We start from the raw sequence: 13753 nt of genomic DNA, 5'->3' as shown, positions 1-13753 counted from the left end.
TTGCTATTTTTTTTCTATTAAGTTTGCGTTAGCGCGAGTTTCTTTTTTTCTCTGATAAAATTGTATATAAAATAGATAGGGATACATAGGTAGATTAGAGGAAAAATGAGACGACGCGATTACAGTGTTTGAAATTAAATATATATTAAGTACAGTACAAAATAATTTCAAATATTGTAAAAACGTATAGGTTCATCGCTAGCATTAATTGATATATACAATTAACGTTCTCCGAAAATCAAAGCGATCAACTCGCAATCGAGTATGTCGTTGCGGTGGAAGGAATCGTTATCGTACATCGTTTTTAGCACGTTCGCAGATTTCGTGACAGTGGACGCGATAGCAAGAAGTCGTGAAAATTTTTTATCGACGTTATCGGTCATTGCGGTTAGAAAGGAAATGAGACGATTCACACAGTGTTCGAGATTAAATATATTAAGTACAGTACTTTTCGACATGGATAGACGAGCTGTACTTGTTTCTAGACGCAGTATTGGTAGATTATTAATTCGTCCGAAGCGTAACGTTAGATTTCCAACGTACATTGGTGACGGCGCACGTATTTCTTTATTATTTTCGTACTGCAAAAGGGACAAAATGACGTGTTTTTGTTGGAGAAGCTCTTTCCAGATGTCCGGTGAAATCGAAATCTCTTTACCAATCTCCCAAAATGATAGTCACGCAAGAAGGGAGTGTGACATTGATACCAATGTTCAAGTATTTATAGCCAGTTGCAGTTAACGGATATCTTCTCTCGAGAATGCGTACGGTAGGATGATGTGCGATTTGATGTCTGTAATTATGGAAAAAAAGAAATTGGCAGATGGAAAAGAGAGAGAGACGCAAAAGGGAAAAAGAATATCTACCTATTTGATATATTATCTTTATCTGGATTCACATCAGTTGATTCGTCTATTTTTTTCTTCTTCGTGCTTTGTTCATCGCGATCGTCCTGTTCCATAAGATAATTTATAATATCCGCGTTGTTGAACATTCTCACGATCGAGAAAAAAAAGCTTGGAAAGTGCGTACGAACGATGTTGTCGGAATGATCGTTCTTTTCGTACTGATCGTTTAAAATTATTATAGTATATATTATATGTGCTCTTTCATCCTTTCCTCTTCCTCCTCCTTCTTCATCTTATTTCCCGGTGTATGTTTTGTTAATATGTATTACTCGATTGAAATAATCGATCCAAGATATCCTGCATTTGTAATAACCCGTTTCGCAAACATTCGACGTTGAGTATGTTTATATTAAATTTACTAACTTCTGTTACGGTTTTCGTGAACTCGTTAAATGTGTAAAATTGTTGTTGTTTGGCAAAGTACAGATTACCATTTATATATCGGAAGGCCAAGGTCGGAGCTGGTGGTATTCCTGAATACCGCTTGTAACGGTTGAAACGAGCGAACAGTCATACTACATTCGTCTATCTGCGCCACGTCATTACCATTGAAAATCGCGTAGGTTTGTCCTCTGTTAGTATTTACTACGGTATCGATGAAAGTGTTCGGGGGAAATCCTAGACTCGAGAGACGTTTTGGCCAACCTTCTTTCAATTTGAAACTGGGGTACTCGATCATATAGACAATATTATTTATAAACAGTACTAGTTCACCCGAAGGTCTTTGATACGCGGCTGATAAGGAGAAATTCTTCGGAAGGAAATCCATGTAGCTGTTTAGTATGTATGGTCCGTCGTATTTTGTATCGTCTATATTTATCGACCATACATAACGTTGGTACGTGACGAATATTCGATGATGCAATACCAATATCGTATCTACATATTGTAAACTACAGAGATCTATGTTGTCGGGTTTATTTGTTGTAATTTCGGTACTTGGTGGTGTTGTTGTTGTTGACATTGGTGATGGTTGTGTAGTTGCCGGTTTTGAATTTTTATCTCCATAGAGTTGTTGAATGGCTAAAATGTCCTCTATGTTGAGTCTAACGATTTTATCCTTATTCTTAGCAGTGACATATGCGAACATTATGGAATCTTCATGTGAACTGTGTGTTAATCCTAATGCGTGTCCAATTTCATGCGTTAACGTATTAAGCAGATAATCCTTGTTACTAGCAGATTTTTCGGTTAGATATATATGCCATGGTTCTGCAGCATCCACGTGTATTTCAGCGGTGTAAGTAACAACATTTGAAGGATAAAACGCGTGAGCGAGTACTCCACCAGGTCCATCGAACGAGGAGGAGCAAATTTCCTCGTTGCGTTTACGATTAGCGTACGTGTGTGTGCCACTACGATAAGATATTAAGATGTCGGGATTTAACGTTTTGCGTTGAAACGTTAAAGACGAATTCGCTGCCCATAGCGAGAACGCGAATGCGGTAGTTGTCAAGATGTGCACATCCGCCAAATGAAAGTTCCACGTGAGATGTGTTTTTGCCCATTTCCTCCTACCTGTATTATGTTCGTGATGCAAAATGTCCGGGAGACCACATCGTGGTTTACGTATTTGATACAACGTATTATTTAATGTACCATCACCCGGTATTTGATAATATTCCTGAAATAACGAAATCGCCTGTTTAAGTTCTTCCTCTTCAAATGATAATTGTGTGTTGTTTTCACTCTTACGCAAGTAGCCGTACTTTTGTAGATACAGAATTGTTTCAGTATCTATGCCTTGACGATTTGTCGCTATCGTTGACGCTGTTCTCGTAGTAAGTGTAACGAAGACGACGATGACGAACGCGGGGGACATCGCGATGTGGCACAAGTATACGACACGCAGTAGGAAAATAAAAAAACCGATGTGTACTCGAACACTTTGTCAGCGGTAATGAATCGCGTTCCGTGATTTTTTTATATATACGACACGATTCGTACTCTTTCATGTGTTTGTTTTTACATACGTTTTGTTTTATAATACGACAGCATGTGACTTTTTGATGAAGAAGGAAAACGCTTGAAAAAAATATTATACGATTTTGCGAATAACATTAGTCAATGGATTATACTCTATCACCCTGTCATGAATAATGAGACAATAAGCTGTGGTGTTCAGTGAAATATTTTCCTTACACTCGAATTCAATACGAATATCCACAGTAGCGCTTTTTATTGATTCGTTTTGACGAGAACAATCGATCACTACGAATGGGCCGTGTAAAAGAAATTCCCCGATAGATAACATGGCGTCGCGATTGTCGTTACCGTAGTATGTTTTTTGAAATTTTACATACATATCGTAGAGTACAGCATATTTTTTGCGTTCGAAATCTAAATTCATATCGTCGTAAGGATAAAAATCAGAATTTAAAAAAAGTTTCATATTAGTGAGATTACACACGTCGAATTGCGAAACATTTTGCGACGGTTCGTTTTTTTTCCCGGTTTGAAGCGCAAGAATTACGTATCGCGGTTTTTCCAATTGCGATGTTGTTTTAACAGCCCACGAATGCTTCGTTGTACTTTGAAGCGAAGGAAATTCGTACAGGTCCCACGACCGGAAACACATGCTGAGATATCGTCCACCTTCCAACGTTTGCAAAAGTGATAATTTATTGACATCGTTTAACACTATATGTGGCATTTTCCATTGTATCTTCGATAGCGTGATTTTAGGTTTCGCCGATGCCTGCGCCACGACGCAATTGTTATCGTTACGCGCACGTATCAGGATAAGTTCGTGTCGTGCGTTTATCACTATGCGTTTGTAATCCTCGCAAAATCCTAGGAGTGTATTGAGCGGTACGCAAAAGTTGAAATCATCGGTCACCGATGTTCGAAAGAAGTGCATTGTGACGTCCCATCCTGCATTTTCTAACGTTATACTCTTGCTGGTGGTTAACGATACGAAATTTTTTATCGTACTGGTAACACCAACGTTTCTACATCTATCGATTTCCACACCGTCTATCTCGTATCGAATCTCATCGAACATGAACGCGACGCAATTGTTCGACAGTTTTGGTTGTTCGGATTTGTCTCCAGCTGGTTTCTTCGCTGAAAATTTTCCCTCGACGTATAGAAAATTCTCACACGGTAACGTGTACAGATCTTGGTGTTGTATAGGTATTCGTATTTCATCGCTGTATCCGAACGTGCTGTTAGCGTATGGGTTGTAAATGTGAGTCTCGATCTTAACGATACGGTCGTCGAAGATGGGTTCACTTCCTATATGTAGAATATCGCGACTCATTTCTCACGACGAATCCCAGAGATCGTAGAAATGCGACGTTCGCAGCGTTCAATCTGTCCTCCGTTCCTTTCCGCTTTCCTTCAACGTAGCGTTCGGTGAGCAATGATAATTGCGACGTCTGCGGTACGATTGTCGCCGTAGATGTATTCTTACAATCGTGCGACTCGTTCAGAAAGAGCATCTTTTGTTCGTGAGCATATTTTTATCGTTTACGTCGTATATGAAGTCGAATCGATATCGCCTCTCCACGAAGGTTTATCAACTGTCCGTTTTGATCCACTATACGTATCGTTATATCGGTAACGTTTCTCGCGACGACTGGGAGATAAATGACGTGTGTAGGAGTATCAGACAATTTATATCCAGGTGGAACGTTCATCGCGAATTCGTGTATCGTATGCGCTGGTTTATCGTTGTTGTACGCACCCGAAGTAATGTTGCATTCTACACGAATTACAGTTACATTCATAATGTTTACAGGTTTGTCAGACGCGTACCACTTGTTCGGTTGTATTACGCGAGAGTTCGAATAACCTAATAGCGAACCGATGTTATTCGGTTTCGTAAAATTTATCCGGTACGCACATTTGATCTCGCTTCTCATAGTATTCTCATTGGTTCGAAGATTCAGTATCTCTTCTGTATGAATACTTGCCATCGTTGTCGTCGAATATGTACGCGTAGTCATTATCATTATCTTTGTTGTCAGACGTTCGTCGTAGTATGTGACGGATAGCAGCTCTCAGATACTTGTTTATAGCACTCAATTCGTACGATCCTTCGGGAATCGTGATTATTTTGTCGTCGGTATCGAAGTAGAAGTTATTATTCGTGGAAGTAACATTCGATATCGCGTTGTACGTTTCGAAATTCGTAAGACCCAATTCGTATTCGCCATTACTTAAATCCAACGCAGGAAAGTAATTCGCCGTGAGAATACTGGTTGTTCCAGTTAACGTGAGAATCCATGACATGACGTAATCGAAGATAAACGCTCAACTGAGACGACTCGCACACGACACATTATTAGATATATCTTTTCCTCCAATCTATTTCTCGAAGAAATCGTAGACACAACTGACCACAAATACTCTGATCAAACGTTTGATAAGAGCGACGATTATACATTACGTTGCTTCCGAGGTAGTGTTCGAGTTCTCTCGATGGTCTAAGATTGCCAAAACCATCGAAGTAAACTGCATTATTTCCCTTTTTCGCATAAGCAACCCAGTGTGTTCCAGCATTTTCCGAATTATCGATTTACGATATCGCTTTCATTACGATGTGGTTTCGTCGGTAACGCGTCATGCATAAACACACCTCTCAAGAATGGTAAACGCAAACGATACGCCGCACGACTCAACTGTTCGTTCGTTGTGATACCGGAGAGCGGTATTTTAAGAGTCTCTAATGTTTTCTTCCACGATGTTTTTTTTTTATCTTTTGCCTTTCTTTTTCTCACGTTACCACCACGTTTGTAGGGCGCTAGATACAGTCCGCGACCTTCCGTCTGACGTTGAGCGGCTTTGCGATCGCTCGACCAGAAAATGTGCGAGAGCGCACCGCGTGGAAAGATTCGAGTGAGAAAACGGCACAAGGTTGATATGATGCACGACAGTAAGGAGAACTCCGTGTCTTTTAATTTAACAAAAGAATTTTCTTTAATATAATCAGTTACAGAGTCAAAAAATATAATTAATTAAAAATTAGATTAACAAAATATCAAATGCAGTCACCTTTTCCAAATTGAGTTTGGAATCGCGGTGATGGAAAATCTCGGCGATTTTTCTCGGCACTTCTCGAAAGATTCGGTTTATAGCGATTTCACTAAATGGTTAGCACGGCGATTTTACGAAGCGAAATTATGACCCTAAGAACACTAAGAACTTTTTGGAAGTAAGAAGGAGGACGGCGAGATCGAAGCATTTATTGTTTTCGGCCTGAGCTTTCCCTTTTGGGAAAAATCCAATAAAATTTTGCCACAATCGTAATTATTACGTGGCATTAGGTGTACAGAATTGATTGGCGCTTTGAATTCTTTTCTAGCGACGTTCAACGTAACAGTCATGCGCGGCAGAAAATCCGTGCGTGGGATTGGTGACAGCGCATGACGTATTCGTCAGAGCGCGGCGCTCGCGTGCGCGAATTGAATCGTTCTAGAACTTTCGATTGTCCGTTGCCGGTAACGACAGCTTGTTTGCGTGTAACGAATTGTTTTTAAAAGAACAAAGAACGACGAATTCGATGATTTTAATGAGGATTAAGATCATGCTCGAGATGAAATCACGAGCTCAATTTATGCATGCGTTCAATGACAATTAATGTCGGTCGACTGAAAGAATTCTTGCTTTTCTTTCGAATTACCGATCTCGAACATCCCGCCCGCCTCGTCATCTCCGTGACGATATGTGTATAAGGTTACGTATAGAGATTACAAAAAAAAAACGTAAACGCGAAAACATAACAAGCGATACAATACAATGAATTCGTGGAAGAACTTGAACCGTAAACGAGAGTTATATGACAAATAACACTGAAAGAATGACTTACAGCTCTCGCTACGCTCGCCGCTCCACCGATCAAAGATCCGAGTGCACCCAACATTGATAAAATCGGTAGGAAACCTCCGCGTTTTGTTATCGGAAGTAGTCTCTTCCTTTTCGTTTTTTTCCTTCTTTTCATACCCATTCTTAATTTCGTTTTTGCTTTCATGGCTGCCCATACAGCGGTCGCGGCAGCTTTCTCACCAAACGTCGAATCACTCGCTCTTATACGTTCGCGTGCTTTTTCGGCGAGAACTCGATCGGCAATGTGACGATCGGCGAGATCGTTACTTCGCGAATAGGCGATATCGTGTTCGCGACACGCCGCGTCTAATCGATTTATACCTTGATCACCACGCGCTAGTCTTTTCGCGAGACGAGTACCGGGCTCACAAAATTGATAACCAGGTATATGTACTTCAAACGGAAGCGCGTTTATCGCCTTGTCAAATAAACCTGCTCCATACGCAGGAATCATTCCCTCGTCCTTCACGCTATCTTATTTCATACGACATATGTCACAATTTTTTATAAGTGGTGGCGGACCGTCTATGTGTGTTCGTTGCCACGGACGATTGTAATGCTCTGTACACGGACGATAGCGTTGCACTTCAGGATCCGTTTTTAAATGTTCGGGTAATCGATCCCACAGTAACTCCACGTAATTCTCAAATTCCTGTAGAAGAACAATCTTCGGTCCGTATTGCAATTGTTCGGCGGTAAAATCGAGAATCCGACGTTTATCCGTTAGTAAGAAAAACATTTTTTGCGATAACAACAACGACGACGATTGCTCTTTACAGTAAAACTGTGCGGATCGAGTGCCTGCTCGGGGATATAAATAGTGCTGGAAAAAACTCGCTCGCGTTACATCGCGCACGCGCGTTACACAAGTAAATGCGATTTGTACGGTCGATAGGAGTGTCGAATCTCGACCGCAAGACGCGATTCACGTCCGATGAAACGGTTGGAGAAATTCGTAGACACGGCCCTTTACTATCGAATACAATTCGTTGCATCATTTGCGGACCATCTAATTGTGGTAAAACAAACGCTTTGATAAGTTTAATAGAAAGTCCACATGGTGTACGTTTCGAAAACGTATACGTGTATTCGAAATCTCTCTTTCAACCGAAATATCGATATTTGGAAGAATTACTCGAATCGATAAATGGTATCGGCTACCACGCATTTTCCAACAATCGTGACGTCATACTACTGAAGGAGGTTCCCAATTCAATATTCGTATTCGATGATGTGACTTGATAATCAGAATACTATTAGAGAATACTTTTCTATGGGTCGACATACGAACATTGATTGTATCTCTGTCAGACGTATGCAAAAATACCGAAACATCTGATACGCGATAATGCAAATTTTTTAATACTATTCAAACAAGACGGTACCAATTTAAAACATATTTATAACGATCACGTGAACACCGATATATCGTATGAAAATTTTTGCACGTTGTGCCATTTATGTTGGCAACACAAATACGGTTTTGTGGTAATAGACAAAGATAGCGCGTTACGCAACGGTAGATATAGACGAGGATTTAACGATTTCGCTGTAGTGTAAAAAATCATTTGTGTTTTTTTGTAAAAAAAAAGTGAGCAGTACCTCTTTGACATTACGATAAGATGGTCAGAACGAAAAGTATCTCTGAACGGGAGAAAACAGCAAAACTGATCGCGAAGACTCGCGCGTCAATTCGTAAGAAACATCGAGCATTGAAGACTGGCATAATGGAGAATGAGATCGTTTTGGAGAAACAATTAAAACCTATTATCGAACCGTTATAAAAAATTGTGGAACAACACTGAACGTGGGGTAAACCATTTGACTATTAAGTCATGGAGAGTAGCAAAGAATAACGCTGATCGCCGTTAAAATACGATGATGTATTTGGATATAATCTTGTTACTCACGACGCGATTGACGAGGATGGACGACTGATGATGATGCATGCGATTCCAACACTGATTTTTCCACCCCATCTACTTCCAACGATTTCCTTCCATGGCACCAAACAAATAAATAAAAAGAAAAGAAAACGATCAAACGTTATGTTTGATCGTCCCTAATTCAGCGACCCCATAGAATCCAACATCAACAAAAAAAAAAAAGGTAACTCATTTAACTTGCGGGGACGACAGAAAGTTTTAAACCGATGAGGATCGTTCGTTCGCTCGAACGTTCTGTAGACAGGTTTTGAACACATCTCAAGGTCGTCAGAGATGCCAGAGCAATTAGGACCGTTAGGACAAATATATCCGTATATATTTATCTTTTAACTGGTGATTCAAGATCGAAATCGATCTGTCGTCTACGGGTTTATTGACTGAAAAAGGTACGATGTTAGTATTTTCCCCGCTAGGTATTTAGTAATACAAATCTTGATGAGAACGGACCGATATACTATAATTATTTAGGATTCGGGGACCGGGACACAGGTCTATACGAGGGATCTTCAAGAATAAGAAGCTAAAAGTCCAAAACGTGCTATCGATACAGGAGAATGATAAACAAACATCAAAACATATATTATGAGGCCGACACGCAGCTCACAGACGGGACAATGAAGCCGAATGTCCTATAAGCAGGACCAAAGGACACAAAATATAAAACACATTATCGCTCCGCTCTTAGTAACTATCGCCTTTGAAGAGTCCAGCACTTCCACTATGGTTAAGGTTATTAAAGGCAAATTACCATCGGTACGAAATTAGACCAAAAAGAAATAGATTACGTTTATTGGGCAGACCCCATACGAGTCGGGATCGTCCACTTGCTCCGATGTGCTCGTAGAGCGGGTAATAATTGCTTAACTGACACAACTCGAAAATTGTCCTAACGATGATTATTATTCGTCGCCGAATGGTTATTATAAATTAAACTGCTATGACGAAATTCGTGACAGTGATCAAAATTAGCGGCTGAACTCGATCAGAGTCCTCGTGACTAAATTTGGTCTGTTATTTTAGGGGAACGAATCGCAATCACAATCGTCTGATAGAACTTTACGAAATTATCGTAGCACGACAATGGCTTTGCTGAATCGGCCTCAGTTCGTAAACGCGAAGGAACGGAACCATTTATTTTTTTTCTTGAAACGGTATGCTGCGCCCACACCGGAATTACGACACCCCGATTTGTTGGTAATCCCCTAGGTCCCCAGAATCTAGTCTACGTCGAGCCCGTTATGCTTCGAGATCCGTCGTTATAACGGTTGTCGTATGGGTATATCTATTCGAACGATTAAGCGGGACTGATACATCAGATGCCCCCTTTTTTTTTGTCGTGTTAGCGTTGGTACCTATGTGGACCCTTATCTATACGAAGAAACTTGGACGATGAACTGTCCCGAATGAAAACTGGTTAGTGCCACCGAGACCTTGCGAAATCGTTAACGAACAACTCGCGCACCCTCAGTTTTTTCGATTGAGGTATGGGACGATAAAGAGTGGAACGAACTTTTTTTTTTAAGCACACAAACATTACGTTGACCCATTTGTTCCCCCAGTTGTGCGCCCTGTGCCCCAATCTCTGAATCCTGACATCTCGAGGATTTTTTACCGGTGCGGCACGAGTGTATTATAACAAAGCATACTTTGTGACGAAACAATGCGTGCCACCCGTGTGTATTCAGGTTCGCTGTCGAATCCCCCCCCCCCCCGCTATGTTATGGTAGGTACAATTTGACATTTGGTGATGTCTATGATGAAGCGGAGCAAGTCGAAAAAACCGAGCGTCGATAGAACCTTTATCGAAATCGTGCACGACTAGTGGCCTTTGTCTGAATCCGGATTCATTCTGACGCCGACGGAGCGAAAAATCGAACCCGTGCGGGCGGAATTCGCCAGCTGTGTAAAAAAAAGCTACGTCGAGCGTCAATTCGAGATCCGCCTGCACCGAGAGGACCCCCCCCATCTTCGACTGATAAGGACGAGGCTGTTCCAGGAGCGCTCAGCTAGCGCTATTGTGAGCCGGTGCGCGGAGAAGTGGCAAAGAATTGACAGAAGTCTCTCTCATCGGCGAGAGCTCGCTATTGACTGCGAGATATAACGATACGAATGCACCCCCAAAAGATCCACCCGTGCACCAAGAGACATTGAAGAAATCGTTAATAGACTGGGAGAGAGTCCGCTCGTGCGCGCGCTTCAGAATACGCAGATACCGCGTCTTTTCTTCGCTACGTGTGAAAAAGTATCGAAACAATGGGAGCTGGGTCTCGAAAAGTGAACGCGCCGCTTACGACGCGATGTTTGAACGAGATGCAGCTGCATGCGGTATAAGCGTAGTCAGAACATCAACAAATTATATCAAACGAGTGACCGGAGAGATTAAAGACTAAAGGATTCATCGATGGTGTAATTGATCTGCCGTCACCACCGACAATAAAGAATACAGGACGAAGGGGGGGGGGAGACTGTTAGAGAGAGATCGTGAACCGAAGGGGGAGAAGTATCTATGTGCCCGCGCTTCAGAATATACACGAAAGATATATCGAACGAGTTGAAAAAAAGTAACGTAAGACAACGGCGAGGAAGGGTGCCGGAGTCTGAAAGGTGTAAGCGCTATCCGACAATGAGGTATGATGAGATCATCGCTGGTGTAATGAATCTGCGGTCAAACGAATGAATAACATTAACGAAGGCCCGTTCCGTTAGAGAAAAATGCGAATACTCGCGCCAACTCAGCGAATGACTCAGAAGGACGCACACTAGACGTCGATGCGTTTAAAGAAAAAGACCAAGAGGAGATATGCTCCGTACTCGCGTTTCTTCTAGAAACGTGTCTACGATATGCAGATACGCCCTCTCTTTTGGTGTTTTGTGTAGGTGATCTGTTGCCGCCATATTTTATGTCCAAGAAATGTGCTTATTATCGTAATGAGAACGAGATTCGGATTTTTGTTACGCGATGCCCCCCGGTCACCCTCGTTTAAAAGATACGCGGAGGCTCTTCTTGTCACATAAAAGAGAGAGAGAAAAATAGCAGGGAGTACGAGACTCCCCATCAATCACACACCCTCGTGAAAGCACTACCGCGCCCCTCCCCCCCTCAGCGCTGAAGTAAACCCCCCCTTTTTCAACTCGTCGCGTCTTGTGGTGCCAGATCCCCCGACGATGATTTGCGCGTCTCAAGCGACGTTAGGCGAGGATGCGTTCCACCCCTAAGCGCGATTTCAATATTTTATTTAGTACTCTTCATTTCTTTATTTTGCTACCCATTTTAACCGTTATCGACTGTTTTGAGTAAACGCATGGGCTTACCGTCTCCAGAACAATGGCACCCCGGCACCGACGACGTAGCCGCAGCGTATTAAATCTTCCGCGGAGGGACGACCGAACATGTCACGAAACCTGCGACAGATCAAGCACACAGGCTTTCGCCAAAATCTCCCGATATGCAGCAAACAACCTTGTGATAGCTACAAAAGAAATCTTATGCGACGTATTCCGGTGATGAAAGGTGATAGCTGGGAACGATTCATTTTTTCACCCGTATCACTCAAGACTTATAACATGTGGAAAACATCACGGTTAAACGGCTCGTACAAATGGATCGCGAGTTACCCGCGTCTATTTTTGTCGCTATAATCATCGTCCCCTCTCGCCCTATTGGGCACGACCGATAGACGTACCCCCCGTCGTTGCAAAACGACTCTGTCGACGGTAATACAGTCATGTAAAAATGCGCCGCTCAACGAGATCAACCGGACGGTCGTCCGATCCTCTATGTAAATTAAATGATTTGAAAAAGGGTTATCACGTCAAATTGGCCACCGAGTATTTCGACATCATTAAACACAACGTCCGATCTCGCCAACGTTATCTATTGAAAGAGTATTTCAAGTGTCGCAAAGACGATAGCTGGGGTTGTATTCTACGAACCCGAATTATGAGACGAGGTACTCTAATCGGACGTTTATCTCGTTGAAAAAACCCCCCCCCCCCCCCCCTTAAAAAAAAACATCCCCTACCCCGCAACCGATTGATCATCTTTATTTATTAGGGACAACAGGTGTACGTTAACGGGTTAGGATGTCGCACTGGCCAATTCCACCATAATCTCGGCAACAGAAAAAACGATTCAAGATATGTTAATTTTTTTTGTATTACACACAATAACAAAACTAAAAAAAATACGAGGTTATTTATTAAGCCTCAAGTTGTTAGAGGAGCGACCGAGTCTGGGTAACGCGTACCTGCTTGTCATAGTACGGACTAAGGAGCGAGCTTCAATTAGACTCACTGTGTAAACTCGTGGAATATCGTTCCGATTTGTACTGGCACTGATTGCCGTGTCGATGTACCGTCTTGCATCGTGCAAACATACCGCCACCTAATCGTCGAAACTGTGATCGTTTTCGCGACTTTTGCACTTTTCTTTGATACTTTTTTCTCCGTTGCTTCCCTCCAGAACATCTTTCCGTTCTTACACTCTCATATGCGTACATTCTTCGCTTGAGTACGAGGAATTCTGTCATGATCGCACATATTTTCCCTCTTCATCAATACGGGTATTTGACCTCGTTAGTCGTGGCGACATCATACGATTTCCTCAGGATAATCACTCGGGTCGAATCTGTGATGCACGCTTAATGTTCTCGTCTACATTTTCCATTCTAAACGATAAATTAAGCTGTCCGTACTCCCCGGTAACCTAATCCCCCCCTTACTTACTATCTATCGTATTTAGCTTCCAATGGTATCATGGTATCAATAGTTCGAAATTATACCTACGCATACTTAGAATGTCCGAGAATGCACATACCTACATTATATCGGTTATTTAATTTCACCCGAGTGTTGCGCAATTCAAACAAGCAGTCAGATTTTCAGCAAAATTAAACCCGTCTAATGCGCACAAAATTCGGTTTTCGCTCTCACGTTCTGCACCGTGTCGACCCCATCCAACGCAGTATAAGCCGAAACTGGTCAACTATGATCGCGTACGTCTCCTCATTTTGCCAAATCCGCATTATTCTCATGTGGTTGTGTTAAAGTTGTTCTCGAAATCAGTTATCG

At 42.0% G+C, this 13753-nt stretch overlaps 2 protein-coding genes across 2 annotated transcripts; both read right to left on the bottom strand.

Annotated features, from left to right (window-relative positions):
• Nucleotides 1–38: 38 nt before the first annotated feature.
• On the bottom strand, nucleotides 39–4178 carry LOC147909091 (matrix metalloproteinase-14-like). The gene is made up of 2 exons (XM_087408179.1): nucleotides 867–4178; nucleotides 39–793 (listed from the first exon to the last, which is right to left on the bottom strand). Exon 1 carries the CDS (start codon nucleotides 2728–2730, stop codon nucleotides 1336–1338), a length of 1395 nt encoding a protein of 464 aa, XP_087264305.1. The 5' UTR covers nucleotides 2731–4178; the 3' UTR covers nucleotides 39–793; nucleotides 867–1335.
• On the bottom strand, nucleotides 2947–4170 carry LOC147909092 (uncharacterized). The gene has a single exon (XM_087408287.1). The coding sequence runs from the start codon at nucleotides 4168–4170 to the stop codon at nucleotides 2947–2949; it is 1224 nt and encodes a 407-aa protein (XP_087264413.1).
• Nucleotides 4179–13753: the final 9575 nt, after the last annotated feature.

The sequence above is a fragment of the Acromyrmex echinatior genome, chromosome 7 (genome assembly GCF_024713525.1).
Source record: "Acromyrmex echinatior isolate Ae372 chromosome 7, ASM2471352v2, whole genome shotgun sequence".
Taxonomy (NCBI): Eukaryota; Metazoa; Arthropoda; class Insecta; order Hymenoptera; family Formicidae; genus Acromyrmex; species Acromyrmex echinatior.
The sequence above is the reverse complement of the archived record's forward strand: the minus strand, read 5'-3'. Positions and strand labels throughout refer to the sequence as shown.

Bases quoted from the DNA above. Each gene is read 5' to 3' on its own strand.
- LOC147909091 (XM_087408179.1), bottom strand. From the start codon at position 2,730: ATGTCCCCCGCGTTCGTCATCGTCGTCTTCGTTACACTTACTACGAGA.
- LOC147909092 (XM_087408287.1), bottom strand. From the start codon at position 4,170: ATGAGTCGCGATATTCTACATATAGGAAGTGAACCCATCTTCGACGAC.